Below are 23,519 nucleotides of genomic sequence, written 5' to 3'. Positions count from 1 at the left end.
TCTGACCCACAGATTTAAAATGGAGGCTTGAACAAGGCCCTTCTATCACCAAGGGTCCTGAGTGATGAACTACACCCACACCTCCATGAGACAGCAGCAATACATCCCTTCAATTCCTCCCTCCCTCTGTCCATACCTTCTAATACCTCCTTCTCACTCTCTCGCTCCCTCTCTCTCTCTCCCTGCACGAGTGTCCAGCCTTCACCTCGGTTTACCCATTCGACTCACCCCCCCCCCTTCAACTCTCCACCCCTTCACCTCTCCACCTCTTCTCCGATCCATCCATCCCTCCACCCAGCCCACCACCTCCTCAACCCCTCCTTAAAGACATTGCGGAGATGCAATCATTTCCAAACTCCTTGTGAGTGATCCCCCAGCCCGAACGTATGCGTGTTAGGGTGTTAGGGTATTCAGGCCCACGGGTGGCAGATGACTGATAGCGCTGTGTCTGCGAGGGGAAACTGAATGATGGCTGTTGGACCACATGGTAACAGAACAGAGGGTGTGTATTTAGACAGAGCTGGGGAGAGGAAGGATAGAGAAGCAGCCAAACCTACCCTGTCCTGCAGCTCAGATCCTCAGATCCTACACAAGCAAGATTATTAGACTTATCTAACATTATCATACCTTGTATCATACCTTTCTAAGGCTGATAAGTCATTATTTTGTAGAATCACTTTATGCAACGTACATTAAATCTGACCTAATTAACACATTATAAATGCACTAATAGAACACCATAATATTTGCACGGTAGGTAGTCTAGTGGTTAGAGTGTTGGGCCAGTAACCAAAAGGCTGCTGGTTGGAATACCTGATCTGACAAGGTAAAAAATCTGCCGATGTGCCCTTGAGCAAGTCACTTATCCCTCATTTGCTCCAGGGATGCCGTACTACTATGGCCGACCCTGTAAAACACATTTCACTGCACCCATCTGGTGTATGTGACAATAAAACATATTTGTTGTTAGTCGGTATAAGTGATCCAGTATATCTGAGTAAGTTGGGGGAAAAAATGACTATGAGTACTCTGAGTAGTCTTTTGCCAACTCACACCTGGCTCTGGCCATTGTAGCAAACCATTTCCTTCCAGTTGAAGTGATTCGGAAGAACCTCCTGTGTGCAATCAGGTCCGCCCACACAAACAAACCACAACAGACTGTTTACAGGACAATAATCATACTCACATATTGGTAATTAGGTGTCAACGGCACCCTCAAGTCTAGCAACCCTCTGGAAGGTATTGATCCCTAAGCTGTGGTAAACAACACAGAGTTAAATGGAAGACACAACCACCAGTAGTCATAATAGCTTTAATCCGCCTTAAAATTCGGGCTGGACAGTTATCAACCAGACGGAAGGGTGCGGGAGAGGGGGGGTGACAGCGCTATTGCCGATGACGACTGACAGGCGAAGGTTTTGGAGCACTGGTTGTGGTGTTGGGGAGGAGTGACGCATTGTCTCCTGGGTAATGCTGGCCTACGGTAATGAGTCCTCAACGTGGCTGTCTCCCAGGCTCCCGGCTTGTCTGGAGGAGGAAAGTTTACTACAACTTATGTGATCACAGAAGCTGATAAGCCCAGGGGCCGTATGTATCAAACATCTCAAAGTACTGTAGAAGTGCTGATTTAGGATCAGTTTTTTCCTTTGAGATCAAAATTAATAAGATTACATGGACAGAAAGAACCTGATCCTAGATCAGCCCTCCTAATCTGAGATGCTTGATACATACGACCCCAGCCCAGCTTGGCAAGGTGGCTGTGGGATTGTTGTTTTTGAAGTTGTGCTGTTGGGTGCACTACAGCACCCACAGAGTAAGACACCCATTTGGGTTTCTCCCAAAGAATAGACACGCACACATATGCACATGCGCACACACCCCTCCCCTGCCACACCCCCTCCAATAGGGTTTTTCAAATCTCCGCCTCGGCCCAGCCCTCCTCGATTTAATAAGGAATTACAATTATTTGTCATTCTAATCTGTCTAGTCAGACAGAAGGAGACGTAAAGACGACGGTAAGGCCATGTTGGACAACAGGGCGTGTGTATGATTCATCACACTGTCCTCCGGCCCCAGATTAATATTTGAATGTAATTATTACTTCCCTAGCCATTAGCGTACTGGCTAAATGAAATCATGTGAAAGAGGTATTTCATTAAAGTTACCACAGATGGGGAAAGGAGAAATCACTGGAGAGGCGATCCCAGTCCTAGATGACCGATGGGACCCTACAGACAGACATGGAACACTCAGGGTTCTGGAATGCTGTTCTGCATTTTAATGTGGAACTGGTATGATCGTTGCAGTGTAGCCATGGCTATAAAACATTCAGAAGGACATCCCTTTATTATTTAGGCCACAATAAGCAAGACATAAATCAATGACTAGATCGAAATGTTTGGATTGAATTGGATTTTATACAAACACTTCTAATGCGGAAATATTGAGTCATTGAAAGGGGTCAGCGGCTTTATAAATAGGCTGAATGAAATACAATGTACAAGGTGAACAGGTGTTGAGAGCCACAAAAAAACGCATTATAGTTGAAATATTAGAAGACCAATATAACTTATTTTAAATAAACTTGATTCATAAACATTTTCTAAGGAATGTATTAGTTTATTTTTCTTCTTTAAAAGGACAACAAATTGTATTTAAAACTGTTAGCCTTTCAGACAGACTCTTACTGTACCTATAATACATACGGTAGATATTTTTTGGGAACAGAGCTGCAGTTCAATCAATTACAAAGCTGGCACCCCCACCACTGTTTAGGTAAAAACGTCTGGGATGGGGTTGGAGAAATGCTACCAATCAAATTAATAGACAGAGCCATACAAGAGTTCAAAATTATAAGACAGTTGGTGTGTGTGTCGGTGTCGGTGTGTGTGTGTGTGTGTGTGTGTGTGTGTGTGTGTGTGTGTGTGTGTGTGTGTGTGTGTGTGACAAACACACTCAGTGGAAGAAAGCCAAGTGGGGTTAGCTAGCTGGAGGTGACAGCTGAAACACTGTCAGGTATGTGTGTGTCCCACTGTGTTAAAGAACACACACCACGCTGCATGGCTCTATACTCACATATCATTTGCACTGCTGCTATAAGGGCATCAAATGAACGAAGACATTTTGTAAATGAGAGGTTTGGGGAGGATCATATCATACAATAGATCCATACCAACTCAGATGGATCTCAAGGGGCATTAACACACACACACACACACACACACACACACACACACACACACACACACATACAGACACACACACAGAAGCCGTCACAGTATGAATGTGGTGATCTGAGGCAGGGTGATCCTTAATGCTAGTGACTGGGTCACATGGTCATATGTAACGGAACCCTCCCGCTCTAGAACCATACTAGCTCCATTCTCCACTCCTCCACTGAGCTAATGTTCTGTCACAGCTAATGAGAGTGGTGGAACCAGAGTGATGGATCCGCTCTGGCATCTCCTCACAGAGAACTAGCATACACTCAGTGTAGTGGAGAGATAGAGATCTTTGCTCCTTCGACTCCTATAGGGAGGTGTTGTGTGTCAATGTGTATAATACAGGGAGACACATTCGCTAATTATTATTAGCTTGTGTCATGTTAGGTCCTTTCTTACTTTGAGCCAACGGTTTGTGAAAGAAACCTAGTTCTCTTCATATACTGTAAAACATTATGCATCAACTATATTTAATTGTGAATTACACCAAAACAAATCCTAACAGTTTAACCATTAAGGCAAGGTAGTATGTGGGTTGCAGTCCACAACAATAACACTGCCTTGTATAAAGCGAGCAGACACTTTTTACAAGGTTGGTTCCCTTCCGGCTAGAGGGGACAGCCTGTTTTGTCCTTGAGATCCTGGACCCAGCGTGGCTCTCATACTCTCAATGGTGATTTATAGATGGTATTGTTGTGCTTCTCAATATTGTTCAATACACAGCCTGTGATTACCTCGTCCCCCTGCCACTCTGGACCTTGTTATGGCTTCCTTCCAAATGGCACCCTATTCCCTATGTAGTGCACTACTTTTGATCAGGGCCCATAGGGTTCTCGTCAAAATATGTGCACTATATAGGGAATATGGTGCCATTTTGGACATAGCACCAGGCAGACATCTCAGACAGGGACTATAAGGCCCCTGATGGCCTGGGACCCCTTGTCAAAATCATTGTTTTGGGCAAGATTTTGATAGCCTGGAATCCAAACTGATATGTTCTGTTTTAATGGTGAAATTGAGCATATCAGTTTAAATTCCAGGCTATGGGTTTTTGGGGTAATTTCAGTTTTAATAAGAGGGAATTCAACACTGTTTGTGTTATGTGGGCAGGAAAAGTGAATGCACTGTCATGGGCCTGTCCTGTCTAACCATGTAAAGCACCCGTTGAAAGGGCCCATACAACAACGTACGCATGAAGACATGCACACAGCGTAGGATCATATGCACTCCAAAATACTGATGCCACAGGGAAAAAGTCGTAATACATCCTGTTCCCAAAACAACATAGTGAACGAGAGTTTGGCCATGCTTCCAAATTATCTGTAACTTGACACACCTAAAACAAAAACTATTTGCATGTGTTACAACATACACATTAAATAAACAGCTGTTAAATTGGACTGGATGGAATATGAAGTGGAACAGCGTTCATCCACATTTGGATGGAGGACAGGACGATGCTAACTGTCAGATGGACATAAAACTGTCAATTAAAAATGATCTCTCAGAGCCTATTCATTTTGAAGTCAGTTCCACGACCACTATCCCAATTTAAGCCCTGATGTTACCGTAGTGTCTGTGTTAGCTGAAGAGCTGTTTCAATTCAATCATTATATTGGATAACACAGTCACAGAAAATAATAGTCTACTTACTATCAGAATTAAACAATTCGTTGATCTCTTTGAGTACACATCATTCAGTTATGTTACACTTCTTCAGAAAGCAGGGAAATCTATGCCCTTAAGCTGTGAAGCGTGGTGGTTCGTATGTGCTGGGAAAATGAAAAATCAAAGCAATAGTCTTTATGCAATGCCTGCTTTCTTCCTAGTCCACTTTCTCTATCCATAGTGAAATGCATACAACTTTTCTTTGAAATATTGGAATTGCTGTGGTTTAATGATAATAAAAAGTCCATTTGTGCAGATAACCGTAACAAGACAACGGAGTTTGCAGACACTGCCACCTATTGGCGAGAGAGGAAAGCTATATGGCTAAACTAAAGCATAGATTGTCTAACTCCCAAATGGCACCCTCTACCTATAAAGTGCACCCTGTGGGCCTATGTCAAAACTAGTGCACTATATAGGGAATACGTTGACATTTGGGATGCAGCCATAGACATTGATGTCCGTGGCAAAGTGTCTTCTAGCAGTGATCTGAAAAGCCTTCGCTGTGATGGATGGCAAAGCCCAGCTGACCATATTGCTGTGCTAATAAAAACCTGCCCTGCAATTCACATAGCTCACTGTGTTTTGTTTTTTACCCCGGCACCATTGCTTTTAAGAGGAAAACTGGTTTAGGTGTCAAAAAGAACGATGCCCCTCAGATCGTGACTCACCTCAAGAGGTATAGAATGAAAGGAGAACTATATTTACAACTACGTTTTCTCCCGGCTTGAGACAGCAGGAAAGACCTTACAGATGAAACTTTTACCTCACTACTCCTTACTTGAACCTTTTGACTTCATTGCTTCATTACAAGATGAGCAGTTACCGTACAATAACAATCATTTAAAAATCGATAAGTAAAAAAAAATAACAAGGATAAAAAGATACAGCATAAGAATTAATGGATCAAATAAAAAAGAAGACCTTTAAAGAAAACAAAAGCAGTGTGTGTATAAAATGCGGTGCTGCCAACACTGTCAGACGATGAGGGACGATCTGACGGTGAGCAAGCTGTTGCCATGCAATATGAACCATGGGCCATCATGGTGTCAGTATACAGTGCAGTCAGCAGAGGACCGCTGGGTACACAGGAAGTCGCTCGTTATCTCTTTGTATCCAGGGGCATCTGTAAGGCCACTTCCTGTTGTAATTACAAGGAGAACAATTAGTGACAACATTTTATAATTCATGTGCAGATGATCCAATATATGTATTGGAGTTAACCATCTCACCTTCCATGAGATTATAGAGGTTGCAGTAGTTTGTGCCGTGATCTCTAATGGCATACCAGCTCTCTGAGACAGACATGGCCTGCAGAGAAAGTACGATTCTGGTTAGAAGAAGTGTTTAAGACCCGAGACATGTTATGGTAGTGTTAGCTGCAGATAACCCACAAAAGGAGATGTGATCCCTAAATAAGCCTACACATTATATTATTGTCCTTATATGTCATATCGATGTATAGAAATGACAACAGGATCAGAGAATATCCCTCCTACCGAGACGTGACAGTGGGTGAAGAACTCAAAGGAGACCAGACGGAACGTCAGGTCATCGACAGTCTTCTTAAATGGTGTGGTGTGTTTGGCTGCTATGAAGTGGATAGAGGCTGCCTGAAGCTGGGGAGTAGAGAGAAAGAGATAAACAGAAAGAGATAAACAGAAAGAGGTCAAGAGAGAGTAGACGGGTCATAGTCTGTAGTCGGAAATATGCAACACACATAGGGTTGTAAAACTACCAGTATTTTACCAAAGTTACTGGAATTTTCTCTACTTTTGGTAATTAACAGGTCATCTATGGCAATCTATGGTAACTTTGGCAATTTATACTTAAATAACTGAAAATATATATTCATATAAAATATGAATTCAAAAGAAAACAGCTCAATTTATTTTAAAAAGCATCTAAACAACAATGACAATTTCAAATTAACTGCAACTTTTCCAACAACTTACTTTTTTGACAACTGCCACCAGTTTGGCACCAAAACATTCACAACAATCACATATTGACAGACTAAATAAAGTTGAGTAAAAATATAAAGGATAATTCATGGTGAAACCATCACATTAAACACCAACGGTATTCACTAAGTTGATTGATTATATTTAGGTCACAGGTGGTTGGTGGCACCTTAATTGGGGAGAATGGGCTTGTGGTAATGACGGGAGCGGAATGGTATCAAATACATCAAACACACGGTTTCAAGTTGTTTGATGCAATTCCATTTGCTCCATTCTGGACATTATTATTGAGCCGTTCTCCCCTCAGCAGCCTCCACTGATTTAGGATCATGTTTTACAACTTTGTTACAATGTTTTAGATTCAAATAATCTCAATTTATGATTTTATATATTTTACATGTTTTGAAAATTCCATAAAAGGCTTGTGAATGTTTCAACTTTGAAAGTTACCAGTAATATACTCTTCTTTTGCAACCCTAAACACACACAAGTAATTATACGATATAAAAAAACACACACACCATACCTTGTAGAGGCACCTCTGTCCTCCCATCACACAGCTGGACATGGTCCTCCACTGCTTGATCTGAGTGACCAGACCTTCATAGACCTGTCTACAGGGGATCCCAAAATACCTGTAGTAGGACCCAGAACATAGAAACACATCGATGACGGGGCTTAATACTTAGTCTCGTCGGGCCATCAGCTTGTCTAGTTGAGACGCTTGGGCCCCAGAAGCTACTCATTACTAGTGTCCACCACAGTCATTTCGGGTAAAATGGCACTGGCACCATCTTGTGGATACAGAGGGTAGTGTTCAACTGGGCCTAACAGAACTGCTAATTCAATTCATAAATCAGCACTTTGTAAAGATATAGATTTTATTTGGAGCCATTTTGCACAGAGAGCTATAATAAATTATTAGTCATGATGAGGGGCATGTCCATGAGATCATATGTTTGTATTTATTTTATTTAACTAGGCAAGTCAGTTATGAACAAAATCTTATTTACAATGACAGCCAACCCCGGCCAAACCCGGACGACGCTGGGCCAACTGTGCGCCGCCCTATGGGACTCCCAATCACGGCCGGTTGTGATACAGCCTGGAATCGAACCAGGGTCTGTAATGACACCTCTAGCAGTGCCTTAGACCGCTGCGCCACTCGGTATGGGTCAGACCATAAAACAGCAAGAGTGAACAACAGCAACAATTTGTTTTACAAACATCCAGCACCGCAATAAAAACAGCATGCAATATCTGGTCAAAACATAGACATATAGTAATAGCATAGTAATGGTCAAACAGTAGCTTACCATTCGACTTTGCATTGTGCATGGAGAGGTCCCGCAGATGTGATCTTGAGATTTGAGGTCCCAAAAACTAGTGCCACCGCAAGGATCCACCCTGCCAAATGCATCTTGTGAAAAGTAATATTTTTTGAAGCGGAGTAACACATTCACAACACCAACAACGAAGTTCTGAGGCCTGTTTTGGGAGACGGATAGAAAAATCACAGGATGGTCATGTGCGTTTAGTGGAAAGGAAACAGCCTAAACTCAATTAACTTTAGAAAAAAAGATCCATCATTCTACAGAGGGCAAGACTAGAGAGACATCTATGGGTCGTTGAAATGAAAGCACCCGCTGTGAACTTGTAAACTGCTTCATCAATGAACATACATTACAGCCATACATTCCAGGCAAGTGCATGTTCAGGGTTCAATAATGACTTGGAGACTCTCCAAAAAGGAGAGGAAAAAAGTTATTCAAGTTGTTGTAAGAGGATGAATAGGACATTCAAGATACAGTGTGGTTGTTGAAAGCTTTTTTGGTGCAAATAAAATCTATTTTCTATATTGGTTAACTCAGTCTTTAGAATATAATATAACTTGTTTTATTACTAGAGGTGTCTGTATGTGTTCGTTGTTCATGTTTGCCCATGTCTTCTAGAAGGAACTAAATATTACAGAAATTGTAAACACACCATTCAAAATGTGTGGCTGTGAATTGTATCCTAGACCCGCCCCGAAATGTCGTATTCACTCCGCCTCACGGGCGTACTTACCTATCCTTGCCCAGAGGTGTGTAATATATCACGCCCCTTCCAAATCCAACTTCCAATCCGTGGACAGAATTTGCCAGACCCCCTCCTTGCCGCGGTCCTTTCACTATAGAACGCTCAGTACCCCACGTCCACATTTTGAAGACACGTAGGTTGTTGAGCTTTTAAATAGATGTAGCCCGAGTCGCGAGCTCGTCGAGGACTGGGCACTTCTCTTCATAATGTAAATTATCCCCGTGTCCTTCACGCAGCTTCCGTTTTCCCCCACAACTTTCATCCCTTTGGACCCGTCCATCGGCAGGATAAATATTTGTAGATGACCTAAACTTCCAGTAAGTCACTGACATAACACACATACAGTAGGTTGGTAGATTGTCCACATTTATGCCATTGTTTGCTTTTACTAATGCTATTTGCGAAAATGTTCTCTGGTAAGGATTTTATAGACACTTTTTTTTAAAGTTACAACGAAATCTTCAAGTAAACCAATAAAACATTTTATACATGTATCACATTTTCATATTGGCTTTCTACTTTAGTAGGCTACACTGCACTATACTAGACTACAAATGTAATACTGTTTTTTTTCCGAATCTATTTCTGTCACAATTATGTTATTGTGTTGCCTTATGCCAGTCGTTTTTTTTCCTCGGGTATTAATGGTTTCGGTTTAATGCCGTGGGAATGAAAGTCATGTGGATTCTGCTCTTAGATCTCGAGTTCTTCACATTCCATCTTGTGAATTAAACCCAGGAGAGTCTGATTGGAACGGGCTAATTATTCACAGATTTCACGTCCGTCACTCGGTCGCGTCATTACATTATTATGAACGTTCTCCAAGCCGCCCTCTATCGGTGGTGCTATAGTGGTGGCCTAAAGAGGTTTACAAACCCAGTCAGTCATTCTGGGTGAAGGTAACTACTGTTTTGTCTAAATTACTCTAATTCCTGGAAATAAGATGATATTTTAAAAATTAGTCAAATATTTAGTAAGAAGCCACATCGTCAGCATTATCATGTCGTCAAATTGACTTGAGACAGATGGCAACGTTGTCATTAGCGAGCAAAGTGTGTCAATACTGCATATACAGTCAATTTGGTGACCTCAAAATGATGACAGAAGGTTTTTCAACAAATGATTTGCCTCCATGTGAATGCCATTGTATTTCCAAGCAACTGTAAAGATTGCAGTCAAGAGTGCAGTATAATTGAAGTCACTGCAGTATGATGCAAATACTGCATCCAAAATAACCTTTTTTTACTGCAGTAATTTTGCAGTGTAAACTGGAGTTAGAGTGCAGTATAACTTCAGTTCAACTGCAGTACATTGCAGTTGTTCTGCCATTACTGCATCCAAAATACCACAGCCGACTGCAATTACGGAACTTTTACTGCAGTTTCAAAACGGCAAAAAAAATTTGTAAGAGCACTCATTGACGATGCATTGAGTAGAATGCTCATCAATCGGTTCAAAACAATAATGTGACAACATACAACCCATGATATTCACGATAGTTGCGTCTATTATAGGCATTGTTTGAAGCTCGGTGTTATATTGAAATATCCCGTATCATATCTAAGCCAATATGACACCAGTCTCGATGAAAATTTGCAAAGCAACTTGATTGGAGGTCCACAACACACTACGCCCATCGTCATCAGCCGTCCGTCATTTACCAAGAACCACATACCAGATTTGTAATAGGGTCTTTAGCAATTGAGTTTTAAGAGTATTACTTGCGCCTACCTAGCTCAAATTCTAGAGGTCAGATTAAAACTAGACTATAGCGTCCATAAAGTGACCATGCGATTTAAAATAAACAAATACCGGATTGACAAAATCAGCTGCTTGCCCCATGCTGCCAGTCAGAAGTGTTTGCGAACAAACCTAGACGGGACAAACACTGCAGTTAGCTGCTATATTTCTTTGACTAAGAACATCCAAGACCACAACACAAACTGTAGCCAAGAAAACTAATTGTTTTGTTAATTTGAAACAGTAAATTAGATATGTTGAACTGCATATAGTAAATGGTTGAACCCAAAACTAAACTAACAATTGTAAACACAACATTAAGCTACACATTATTTTGACAGAGGTAATGCACTGTCCATTGATCAGCAAAGCAATTGATAAAACAGGACCATCTTTGAAACATGTTCCTGTTTTATCAATTGCTGTGCTGATCAATGAGCTTATGTCAATGTTACAGAAATCAGAAATGCAAACCATCTCTATCAATCTGAGCAACTGTGTCCAACACACCACTACCTGTGTTTATGTTGGGTGCCTACTGACCAAAAAAAGGATGTTATGATTTTTTTGGGATAAAATAAAGGTTTAGGGTAATGCACCACATGCGGTACAACTCACACTATTGTGGAAGCACCTCTAAGAGTATGAATTAAGCTGTTTGAGTAGGTTTGAATCATAAGCAACCTGCCTACCAATAGTTTGAAGTACAGTACCAACATAGCTACTTTTGTAGGTGAAAGCTAGGTGCTGGAAAACCTTGGTAGAGCATTGTGATGCACGTGTGAATTTCCTGACTTTTTTGGCTTAAGACCCATGCCTCTTCTCACTTATTCCCACTCACTTGTTTTTAATAATGTTCTATTGATCAGTAAAACCACATAGTCAACTCTATAGTAGTACTAGTCAAACTATGCACTACAATTAAGAGGAACTACCAAGGGTGTTTCCAGACGTGTAATCCCAGGATGTTGAAATGCCTTAATCTATGGTGATGTCTCTGTTCCTGTCTGCCCAGTCTCTGAAATGATGGAGGAAAGACAAGCGGATTCACAGAACACTGTGGTGGAGGACCAAGACACATGGCATGAGCTAGCTATAACGGACCCAGTGGACAAACCACACCTGGTACACAAGGTAAAAGACACCCATTGCCCATGTCAGTGAATCAGGCTAAACTCTGGTGAGTAGGAAAAGCATTTCCCGAGGGGAAATATGCCGTGTGAATAGGGGCACTTGTTTCATTAAAAGTTGTCCTGCTTACCCTGTTGCTGTTATTATGGGAATGGGAACCGTTTGTTTGCATTTAAGCTACCACCACAGAAAACCAACTATATAGTCAGTTAGTTGTATGTCGGCCATACATTGCTGTTGTATTACTGTGCTTTAGAAGAGGAAGCTTATAGACACATTTCCCGGCCCATTTCCCAGAATCAGAAAGCTCTTTGTTTCCCTAGCAGTGGATACGATCACATGCAACTTCAAATGCAGCTCATGACAGTTAAAAAATACGTAATCAAATGGTTATTGTCTACAATATTGCAGATGTCATCAGAGGATTGATTACATAGCAAGCCAGCGAAGCAAGGTAAAATGTCACAAATAGAGCTAGATAAAGCCAGAAGAATAAAATACATGTTGAACATAGCTTTGGTTGTTTTCATGGTCATCACTCACTCACTGTTAAGTTTGTCAAGGTTCCGACTTTAGCGTTAGCTATTGTTCTACAGAGATTTTTGGTCGGGGAATGCGTGCGTATCACTCGAACGTGACGTTGCCTCTCCTCTCCTTCCGAAGGACTCAGAGGACCAGGAGGCTCTGTTGTTGAACGGGGCCAAACATCCTGAACATCGACCTCTGTTGGTCTCCTTCGCCCTGGAGGAGTTTGAGTTTCCCTCCAGCGTCTGTTTAGAAGAGATGCCCCTCTTCCCTCAGTGGCACCTACCCCTCAAACTGATGGCTATCTTGATGGCGCTGACCTTCCTGTACACTTTTACAAGGGATGTCCTGCAGCCCTTTGTGTCTCAGAGCAGGAGTGACTTCTATAAGATCCCTATACTGGTGATGAATAAGACCCTGCCATGGACGGCCATATCTCTGCTTGCTCTGGTCTATCTGCCTGGGTTACTGGCTGCCCTGCTACAGCTGCACAGAGGTAGGCTACACACGCATACACATACTGTATGTGCACACACACAAACATGCAAGCAAGCACATACATATACACCTAAGTATGCTCAAAGTCCTAAACTTAAATTTGCCCATTGCTATGTGCTACACATGGTGTTTTTACTTTGAGACTTAAGGCGGCTGCATGCTTCCCAGCCGAAACAGTTTGGAAGAGTTTGTGCATGTATTATGATGACATTTTGTGACGTTTTTGTTCGTTTTGGGCTGTTCTGGCACACAACCTGTTTTCTGGAGGCAAGCCAAAGTCTATGCCCCTTCATTGATGATTGGTCAAGAGTAGCGATTCTTCAATAGTCTTAGTTGTCATTAACATTTTTTTTGTTGTGAAATAATGCACCAAACATCTTAGTTAGATTTAAAATTACCCGACTAACATCTCTTCTGCAAAAACGTCAATATTAATGACAGATTTTTTGAGTTATCTTAGATTCCTTCTCAGTCTTTTGAGGAATAGTCTGGCTACGGCATCTCAAAATGGACAAACTATTGCTGCTTTTTTTCTCGTTTTTCAAGCGAAGGTCTTTTTAAAGGAGTATGCAAGCATACTCGTTCAGTTCGGCTAGCCGCCAACCAAAGCATGCTGATACCTTTCCCCCCACAGAACTGGGCTGCCAGTGTTTTATGTTAATGTTACCTCTAGTGTTAATATATCAGGATTGTGCCATTAATGACCTATGTCAAGCAGAATCAACAACCTCTGCATCATTCAAGACTTGCTTTGTGAGAAGGTGTTAAAGTTCACACTTGGCAATTGTTATGTAAATGACATATGAACAGTTTGAATCAAAGTTTATTCGTGGTGAACACATTTGAAGATGGCATCACAGGTGCAGCGAAGTACTTTTGTTTCTAGCTGCAACAGTATAGTAATAACTAGACAACAAAAAAACAAATTCAAACACAATACACAAATAATATTAAAATCCAAACAAGCGTTTACATTTTCTAGACACTCGTATCCAGAGTAACATGCAGTAATGAGTGGACACATTTTAATATTTAGTTTGTACTGGTCCCACGCGGGAATTGAACTCACAACCCTGGCATTGCAATTGCCATGCCCTACCAGCTGAGCCACACGAGATGTCACAGAAGTTAGAGCAGGTCTGCCAGAGCCATGAGACACGGGTGCTGGCCTGCATAGATGGAAACTGAACATTTGGAAAGTGAATTGTCAATGGAAATGCTCGATGAGGCCTACTACCACAAACAATTGGATTTGAAAGTCATTGGAGTGCGAAGTCATACACGTACTCCCACAAATACACACGGACATGAAATCAGTGCAGTGAGACACACAGTTTGCATAAGCGCAGTCAGAGTGGATTTATTTACTTATTTAAGTTTAGGAAATAAATGAAATCCTATTTATAGTTGTTATGAATTAGCCCAAGGTTATCTTTCGCTGCAGGAAGGTCTGCTCTTGTCTGCCTGGCAGAAGAACCTCAACATATTGTGTATCATTGGGTCAACACCAACACCCTAGTCAAAACATTTTTCCCGTTTGACCTTACTACCCCCCCCCCCCCATCCTTGTCTGACCCTTCCCCTCAATCTCCCCTCCCCCTCTTCATCTCTCTCTCCCTCTCTCTCTCTGTCCAGTCACTATTCATAAGGGTAATTGGAGCCTTGCAGTGTATAAATATAGGTTGAGGTTTCCTCAGTGCAATGCAATTATAGGGGGTTGAAAATATGCAGCCAGCCACAATGGAATAAGCTTCATAGATAGGATAACACATGGGATTTTTTGGGGGCATCGGTTTCTCTACAACAAAGGTTAATGGATCATATGAAAAGTACTGAAGTTAGTCTATATTCGGGTTCCAGTGAGAGCCACACAGCCAGGATGTGGCAAGATAGTGTCAAACCAGAGCTAGGGTGTTGGTTTTGACATGATGACACACATTATCTTGAGGTTCTTCTCCCAGTCAGACGAGATGTAGATTCACCACGTAAAAACAACTTTCCCAGACAACTGTAAGCCTTTTGTAGCCTGACATTTTGTCAGCCATTTTAAAAATGTGTTGGGAAGCACTACTAATCCCCCCCCCTCTCTCTCTCTCACACACACACACACACACACACACACACACACACACACACACACACACACACACACACACACACACACACACACACACATCCCTCTGTCAGGTACCAAGTACAGCAGTTTCCCAGGCTGGTTGGAGAGGTGGATGTCTATGAGGAAACAGCTGGGCCTGCTAGCTTTCTTCCTAGCAGCACTCCATGCTATCTACAGCCTCTGCTACCCTATGAGACGCTCCTACAGATACAAGCTGCTCAACTGGGCTTACCAACAGGTAGATGGCTACTGGCTAGACCAGGCTTGTATCAAAAATTGCATTTTTTTTTTGTATAACTTGATATGCGTTTTATACTATGATGAACAGATGGTTGCTTATTTCAGCAGTTTGACATATATTCAATCAAACTCAATCAATCAAACGTATTTAATAAATTCCTTTTTACATCAACAATTGTCACAAAGTGCTTATACAGAAACTCAGCCTAAAACCCCAAAGAGCAAACAGGGCAGATGTAGAATCACGGTGGCTGGGAAAAACTACCTGGAAAGAGAAAGGACAACTGACTAGGTAACCGGAAGGCAGCACCCAACCGGAAGGCAGGAACCTAAGCAGAAACCTAGAGAGGGACCAGGCTCCGAGGGGTTGGCCAGTCCTCTTCTGGCTGTGCTGGGTGGAGATTATAAGGATACATGACCATTGAGGCCAGATCGTTCCTCAAGATGTTCAAACATTCATAATGACCAGCAGGATCAAATAATAATCACAGTGGTTATAGTGGATGCAACAGGTCAGCACCTCAGGAGTAAATGTCAGTGGGCTTTTCATAGCCAAGCCTTCAGAGGTCAAGACAGCAGGTGCAATAGAGAGAGAGAGAGGGTTGTATATTGGTATAACATTTCATGACAGGGTAAACCAAATCTTACATGACAAATTACGGTGCCAGGTTTCTGTTGGTATTGAGGTGTGGGAGTTTTGGTATGTGTTGTATGCTGGCCAGAATAAACAGAACAACCTGATTGTTGTGTACTTTTCTCAGTGTGGAATCTAATGTGAATATGAAGAACAGCTATTATTGAAAGCCAACTTTATATTGACTCTGTTGCCCATCCCAATGTGCCAGTTCACAATCAGACATAGTTGTCAGATGTGACTTTGATACAGTGGGGCAAAAAAGTATTTAGTCAGCCACCAATTGTGCAAGTTCTCCCACTTAAAAAGATCATCATAGGTACACGTCAAAAAATCCAGAAAATCACATTGTAGGATTTTTAATTAATTTATTTGCAAATTATGGTGGAAAACTTTTGTTATTGACCAAATACTTATTTATCTCAATACTTTGTCATTTCCAACAAAGGGTATATAACAGAGGTCAACCGTTTTCTGTAAGTCTTCACAAGGTTTTCACACTGTTGCTGGTATTTTGGCCCATTCCTCCATGCAGATCTCCTCTTGTGCAGTGATGTTCTGGGGCTGTTGCTGGGCAACACGGACATTCAACTCCCTCCAAAGATTTTTTATGGGGTTGAGATCTGGAGACTGGCTAGGCCACTCCAGGACCTTGAAATGCTTCTTACGAAGCCACTCCTTTGTTGCCCGGGCGGTGTATTTGGGATCATTGTCATGCTGAAAGACCCAGCCACGTTTCATCTTCAATGCCCTTGCTGATGGAAGGAGGTTTTCAATCAAAATCTCACGATACATGGCCCCATTCATTCTTTCCTTTACACGGATCAGTCGTCCCTGGTCCCTTTGCAGAAAAACAGCCCCAAAGCATGATGTTTCCACCCCCATGCTTCACAATAGGTATGGTGTTCTTTGGATGCAACTCTGCATTCTTTGTCCTCCAAACACTACGAGTTGAGTTTTTACCAAAAAGTTATATTTTGGTTTCATCTGACCATATGACATTCTCCCAATCTTCTTCTGGATCATCCAAATGCCCTCTAGCAAACTTCAGACGGGCCTGGACATGTACTGGCTTAAGCAGGGGGACACGTCTGGCACTGCAGGATTTGAGTCCCTGGCCGCGTAGTGTGTTACTAATGGTAGGCTTTGTTACTTTGGTCCCAGCTCTCTGCAGGTCATTCACTAGGTCCCCCCCGTGTGGTTCTAGGATTTTTGCTCACCGTTCTTGTGATCATTTTGACCCCATGGGGTGAGATCTTGCGTGGAGCCCCAGATCGAGAGAGATTATCAGTTGTCTTGTATGTCTCCCATTTCCTAATAATTGCTCCCACAGTTGATTTCTTCAAACCAAGCTGCTTACCTATTGCAGATTCAGTCTTTCCAGCCTGGTGCAGGTCTACATTTTTGTTTCTGGTGTCCTTTGACAGCTCTTTGGTCTTGGCCATAGAGGAGTTTGGAGTGTGATTGTTTGAGGTTGTGGACAGGTGTCTTTTATACTGATAACAGGTCCAAACAGGTGCCATTAATACAGGTAACGAGTGGAGGACAGAGGAGCCTCTTAAATAAGAAGTTACAGGTCTGTGAGAGCCAGAAATCTTGTTGTTTGTAGGTGACCAAATACTTATTTTCCACCATAATTTCCAAAGAAATTCATTAAAAATCCTACAATGTGATTCTCTGGATTTTTTTTTTCTTATTTTGTCTGTCATAGTTGAAGTGTACCTATGATGAAAATTACAGGCCTCTCATCTTTTTAAGTGGGGGAACATGCACAATTGGTGGCTGACTAAATACTTTTTTGCCCCACTGTATGTGCATGTGAAATGCTTATTTGACCGAATATATGCCATATTTATCAATCAAAAGTATTTTATGAGGCCCTTTTTACATCAACAGTTGTCACAAAGTGCTTATACTGATACTCAGCCTAAAATCCTAAAGAGCAAGCAATGCAGATGTCGAAGCATGGTGGCTGGGAAAAACTCCCTAGAAAGGCAGGAACCTAGGAAGAAACCTTAAGAGGAACCAGGCTCTGAGGGGTGGTCAGCTGAGTTCCTTGCCACCCAGGACCTCTATACAGTGTCGGAGGAAGGCCCTAAAAATTGTAATAGATTCAAGCCACCCAAGACACAGACTGTTCTCTCTGCTACCACACGGCAAGAGGTACCAATGCACCGAGTCTGGAACCAACAGGACACTGAACAGCTTCTACCACCAAGCCATAAAACTTCCAAATAGTTAATGAAATACAGTGCCTTTTTCCTATTTTGTTGCATTACAACCTGTCATTTATTTTTATTTGGATTTCATGTATTGGACACAAAATAGTTCAAATTGTTGAAGTGAAATGAAAAAACTTGTTTCAAATGGAAAATAAGTGCATGCATATGTATTCACCCCCTTTGCTATGAAGCCCCTAAATAAGATCTGGTGCAACCAATTACCTTCAAAAGTCACATAATTAGTTAAACCAAGTCCACCTGTGTGCAATCCAAGAGTCACATGATCTGTCACATGATCTCAGTATATAAACCTGTTCTGAAAGGCCCCAGAGTCTGCAACACCACTGAGAAAGGTGCACCACCAAGCAAGTGGCACGATGAAGACCAAGGAGCTCTCCAAACAGGTCAGGGACAAAGTTGTGGAGAAGTACAGATCAGGGTTGGGTTATAAAAAAATATCAAACTTTGAACATCCCACAGAGCGCCACTATATCCATTATTAAAAATGTAAAGAATATGGCACCTCAACAAACCTGCCAAGAGCGGGCCGCCCACCAAAACGCAAGGATCAGGCAAGGAGGGCATTAATCAGAGAGGCAACAAAGAGACCAAAGATAAGCCTGAAGGAGCTACAAAGCTCCACAGTGGAGATTGGAGTATCTGTCCATAGGACCACTTTAAGCCATACACCCAACAGAGCTGGGCTTTATGGAAGAGTGGCCAAAAGAAAAGCAAAAAGCAAACACGTTTGGTTTTCACCAAAAGGCATTTGGGAGACTCCCCAAACATATGGAAGAAGGTACTGGTCAGATGTGACTAAAATGTAGCTTTTTGACCATCAAGGAAAACGCTATGTCTGGCACAAACCCAACACCTCTCATCACCCCGAGAACGCCATCTCCACAGTGAAGCATGGTGGTGGCAGCATCATGCTGTGGGGATGTTTTTCATCGGCAGGGACTGGGAAACTGGTCAGAATTTAAGGATTGATAGATGGCGCTAAATACAGGGAAATTCTTGAGGGATACCTGTTTCAGTTTTCCATCGATTTGAGACTGGTATGGAGGTTCACCTTCCTTCAGGACAATGACCCTAAGCATACTGCTAAAGCAACACTCGAGTGGTTTAAGGGGAAACATTTAAATGTCTTGGAATGACCTAGTAAATCCAATTGAGTATCTGTGGTATTACGTAAAGACTGCTGTACAACAGTGGAACTCATCCAACTTGAAGGAGCTGAAGCAGTTTTGCCTTGAAGAATGGGCAAAAATCCCAGTGGTTAGATGTGCCAAGCTTATAGAGACATACCGCAAGAGACTTGCAGCTGTAATTGCTGCAAAAGGTGGCTCTGCAAAGTGTTGACTTTGGGGGGTTAATAGTTATGCACGCTCAAGTTCTGTTTTTTGGTCTTGTTTCACAAAAAATATTTTGATTTTCAAAGTGGTAGGCATGTTGTGTAAATCAAATGGTACAACCCCCCCCAAAAAAATCCATGTTAATTTCAGGTTGTAAGGCAACAAAATAGGAAAAATGCCAAGGGGGTGAATACTTTTGCAAGCCACCGTAGCTACCCAGACCATCTGTATTTTGACCCTTTTTTTGCACTCTTTTAACACATCATATACGCTGCTGATACTGTTTATTATCTATCCTGTTGCCTAGTCACTTTACCCCTACCTATATTTATATTATCTACCTCAATAACCTGGTAACCCTGCACATCGACCCGGTACTGGCACACCGTGTATATATTACGGGAATCTTCCAACAATGTTTTTTTTTTTTTTATGGGAATTTTTGGGAAAGTTACTGGAATTTTGCCACCTTAGACAATCATAATTATATCAATCAATCAAATGCATTTATAAAGCCTGTCTTAAATCAGCTGATGTCACAAAGTGCTGTACAGAAACTCAGCCAAAAACACCAAACAGCAAGCAATGCAGGTGAAGAAGCACTGGGGCTAGGAAAAACTCCCTAGAAAGGCCAAAACCTAGGAAGAAACCTAGAGAGGAACCAGGCTGTGAGGGGTGGCCAGTCCTCTTCTGGCTGTGCCAGGTGGAGATTGAACATCGTGTCCATGTTCTGTTATAATGGTCATAGATGACCAGCAGGGTCAAATAATAATAATCACGGTAGTTGTAGAGGGTGCAACAGGTCAGCACCTCAGGAGTAAATGTCAATTAGCTTTTCATAGCCGATCATTCAGAGTATCTCTACCGCTCCTGCTGTCTCTAGAGAGTTGAAAACAGCAGGTCTGGGACAGGTAGCACATCTGGTGAACAGGTTAGGGTTCCATAGTCGCAGGCAGAACAGTTGAAACTGGAGCAGCAGCACAGCCAGGTGGACTGGGGACAGCAAGGAGTCATCAGGCCAGGTAGTCCTGAGGCATGGTCCTAGGGCTCAGGTCCTCCGAGAGAGAGAAAGAAAGAAAGAAAAGGAGAGAGAATTAGAGAGAGCACACTTAAATTCACACAGGACACCGGATAAGACAGGAGAAATACTCCAGATATAACAGACTGACCATAGCCCCCCTGACACATAAACTATTGCAGCATAAATACTGGAGGCTGAGACTGGAGGGGTCGGGAGACACTGGGGCCCCGTCCGACGATACACCCGGACAGGGCCAAACATGCAGGATATAACCCCACCCACTTTGCCTACCCGGACAGGAAGATCACGTCAGTGACTCAACCCAATCAAGTGATGCACCCCTCCTAGGGATGGCATGGAAGAGCACCAGTAAGCCAGTGACTCAGCCCCTGTAATAGGATTTGAGGCAGAGAATCCCAGTGGAGAGAGGGGAATCGGCCAGGCAGAGACAGCAAGGGTGGTTCGTTGCTCCAGTGCCTTTCCGTTCACCTTCACACTCCTAGGACAGACTGCACGCAATCATAGGACCTACTGAAGAGATGAGTCTTCAATAAAGACTTAAAGATTGAGACCAAGTCGACGTATCTAACATGGATAGGCAGACCATTCCATAAAAATGGAGCTCTATAGGAGAAAGCCCTGCCTCCAGCTGTTTGCTTAGAAATTCTAGGGACATTAAGGAGGCCTGCGTCTTGTGACCGTAGCGTACGTGTAGGTATGTACGGCAGGACCAAATAAAAAATATGGGTAGGAGCAAGCCCATGTAATGCTTTGTAGGTTAGCAGTAAAACCTTGAAATCAGCCCTTGCCTTAACAGGAAGCCAGTGTAGAGAGGCTAGCACTGGAGTAATGTGATCAAATTTGTTGGTTCTTATCAAGATTCTAGCAGCCGTGTTTAGCACTAACTGAAGTTTATTTAGTGCTTTATCCGGGTTGCTGGAAAGTAGAGCATTGCAGTAGTCTAACATAGAAGTGACCAAGAATGGATACATTTTTCTGCATTTTAATTTATAATATGGTAATCTCTCCATCAGGTCCAGCAGAATCAGGAGGACTCATGGGTAGCAGATGACGTGTGGCGTATGGAGATCTATGTCTCTCTGGGTATCATGGGTTTGGGTCTCCTGGCCTTATTAGCCATCTCCTCCCTTCCCTCCATTTCTGACGCCCTCAACTGGAGAGAATTCACCTGGATGCAGGTGAATCTTTTGACTCTGAAAAATAAATAATGATCTGTCTGTCTGTATGTCCTTCCATCCACCCGTCTGTCTTTCTATCTATGACTTAAGTGGTCAGGGTTTCCTCTCCAGTATCTATTTATCTCTGTGTCAATGACACTTCATTTCTCTGTCAGTCTGTCTGTTTGGTAGTACCTGTGGAACTGTCTCCTTGTTTACCAATTCTCCTAATGTCTGTCTCTCTGTCCGTCTGTCTTTTCTTAGTAGCTGTTGACAGGCCTCCTTTTTGTTTACCTATCTTCTGATCCTTCCGTCCTGCAGAGGAGTCTGGGATATGCTGCCCTGGTCCTGTGTACAGCCCATGCTCTGGTCTATGGCTGGAGGAAGTGGGTGGAGCCTAAGCACTACGTGTGGTACACCCCTCCATCCTTTATCCTGGCCTCGCTCCTCCCAGCCACCGTCCTATTGGTCAAGGCTGTGCTGCTGCTGCCTTGCCTGGACCGGCGACTGGGGCAGATTCGTCGAGGCTGGGAGAGTCCCCGCCCCCCAAGGGGAAGGGGAGTGACTGAAAAAGACTCCCTCTGAAAGATGACGCGTCAACCTGGGATGCAGCAGTGACGATTGATAAATTGTTTCAATTTTGGGATAAGACCGGAAGCTTGGTCTCTGGACCTCAAGGAGAATCGGTGCTGGTTGATGGGCAACATAAAGTGGCCACTGCACAGTTCCACTCTTCTGCTTATTAGACAGATATCTGAGGTGACATACTCTGTAGTCTACACACAGTGTGCTTACTGAATTGATGTCCTGAGAACATAGCCTAGTTAAGCAGACTGACCGCTGTGCTCATGTTTTTTGTTTAATTGAGATATTGCAAGATCAGACTGGTTTCACAAGGCTACTGAGGAAGATCAGTTGAAGGTAAAAGTAAAACGAATGACCATCTTGTGGCATGTTTGCACCCAGTCAGGGAAACATGGAGAAACCAAAGCCTGCTCCTCTTAGACATATAGTATATAAGTAAGTAGTTAGTGCATAGCAATGTTATTTAATGTCAGACTAGACAATGGCTGTAGACAATCCCTGTAGATAATGTAAAATGTAGTGCACTATATAGGAAATAGGGTGCTGTTTAGGAAGCAGCCATTGAGAGCATCATCATAATTCCGATTTAAGTAGGCCCATGATAATTTGTATGAATGATTTTGAAGCTTACTTTGTTTGTTGTCAACTGTATTTTCTCTGGCGCTTAGAATGTCCATTAGAATATGTTGTATCAAGACCGCAGCAAAAAGTGCTGAAATATCCCAAAATGCAGTTGAAGGTAGAGGAACTACCCTCAATTTCAGTCTGAAATAAAGATTTGAACATGATGAGAGTTCAACTGCTTGCCCTTTCATGAGTACAGTTCACTTTTGACATTCACAATTGTTTTTTTTTTGTTAAACACATGACTATAGTTCTTTGTCTGAGTACCAGAGTCAAAGAGGTGATTTAGATGAATGTGTCTAGCTGTACAGTGAAACTCTTGTTTATAATTCTTGGTCTGTGCCCTTCCTCGTTCCACTTTATTTTTTCCCACTTTATCCTCAGACTCTGGATAAACATGATGGAGATGTTGGAGAGAGAATACATGTGCAAGTCATGCTTTGTTTATAATTACTTCTGTATTCTTTATCATTTCTAATGTATAAAAACGTGCGTAATGTTGACAAATGTGACTTTATCCTATTATAACTGGGACTTGGCCCGTTTTTTGTATGAAACGGTTTGATCTGAGGATGCTCAACTGGTCCTTTTCTTTCATCAAAATTCAACCTCACATGGGATTTAGCCTTTGCAAATGAATGATACTACTCCAACACGAAAATCCTAAAAGGATATGACCTGTGTCCCTAACTGAAGGAGACCTCGTTTTGAGGACTAC

The 23,519-nt window shown here is 42.4% G+C and overlaps 2 protein-coding genes across 2 annotated transcripts; one reads left to right on the top strand and one right to left on the bottom strand.

Annotated features, from left to right (window-relative positions):
• Positions 1 to 5,938: 5,938 nt before the first annotated feature.
• On the bottom strand, positions 5,939 to 8,294 carry LOC135523164 (uncharacterized). Its single transcript, XM_064949888.1, has 5 exons — positions 8,170 to 8,294; positions 7,380 to 7,488; positions 6,389 to 6,508; positions 6,122 to 6,200; positions 5,939 to 6,030 (listed from the first exon to the last, which is right to left on the bottom strand). Exons 1-5 carry the CDS (start codon positions 8,271 to 8,273, stop codon positions 5,939 to 5,941), a joined length of 504 nt encoding a protein of 167 aa, XP_064805960.1. The 5' UTR covers positions 8,274 to 8,294.
• A 745-nt stretch (positions 8,295 to 9,039) lies between these two features.
• Positions 9,040 to 22,976, top strand: LOC135522663 (STEAP family member 1B-like). The gene is made up of 6 exons (XM_064949141.1): positions 9,040 to 9,249; positions 11,688 to 11,806; positions 12,467 to 12,824; positions 15,014 to 15,180; positions 21,449 to 21,613; positions 21,914 to 22,976. Exons 2-6 carry the CDS (start codon positions 11,696 to 11,698, stop codon positions 22,175 to 22,177), a joined length of 1,065 nt encoding a protein of 354 aa, XP_064805213.1. The 5' UTR covers positions 9,040 to 9,249; positions 11,688 to 11,695; the 3' UTR covers positions 22,178 to 22,976.
• The last annotated feature ends 543 nt before the right edge of the window (positions 22,977 to 23,519 follow it).

The sequence above is a fragment of the Oncorhynchus masou genome, chromosome 30, assembly GCF_036934945.1.
Source record: "Oncorhynchus masou masou isolate Uvic2021 chromosome 30, UVic_Omas_1.1, whole genome shotgun sequence".
Taxonomy (NCBI): domain Eukaryota; kingdom Metazoa; phylum Chordata; class Actinopteri; order Salmoniformes; family Salmonidae; genus Oncorhynchus; species Oncorhynchus masou.
Note: the sequence above shows the minus strand (reverse complement) of the source record. Positions and strands in the feature narration are given on the sequence as shown.

What these genes read in the sequence shown, in the direction of transcription:
- LOC135523164 (XM_064949888.1), bottom strand. Translation starts at nt 8,273, where the DNA reads ATGCATTTGGCAGGGTGGATCCTTGCGGTGGCACTAGTTTTTGGGACC. An exon ending in TCACCCACTGTCACGTCTCG is followed by an intron (nt 6,201 to 6,388) that starts GTAGGAGGGATA and finishes CTTTCTCTGCAG; the next exon opens with GCCATGTCTGTCTCAGAGAG. An exon ending in CCTCTATAATCTCATGGAAG is followed by an intron (nt 6,031 to 6,121) that starts GTGAGATGGTTA and finishes TAATTACAACAG; the next exon opens with GAAGTGGCCTTACAGATGCC.
- LOC135522663 (XM_064949141.1), top strand. Translation starts at nt 11,696, where the DNA reads ATGATGGAGGAAAGACAAGCGGATTCACAGAACACTGTGGTGGAGGAC. An exon ending in AACCACACCTGGTACACAAG is followed by an intron (nt 11,807 to 12,466) that starts GTAAAAGACACC and finishes CTCCTTCCGAAG; the next exon opens with GACTCAGAGGACCAGGAGGC. An exon ending in CCTGCTACAGCTGCACAGAG is followed by an intron (nt 12,825 to 15,013) that starts GTAGGCTACACA and finishes TCCCTCTGTCAG; the next exon opens with GTACCAAGTACAGCAGTTTC.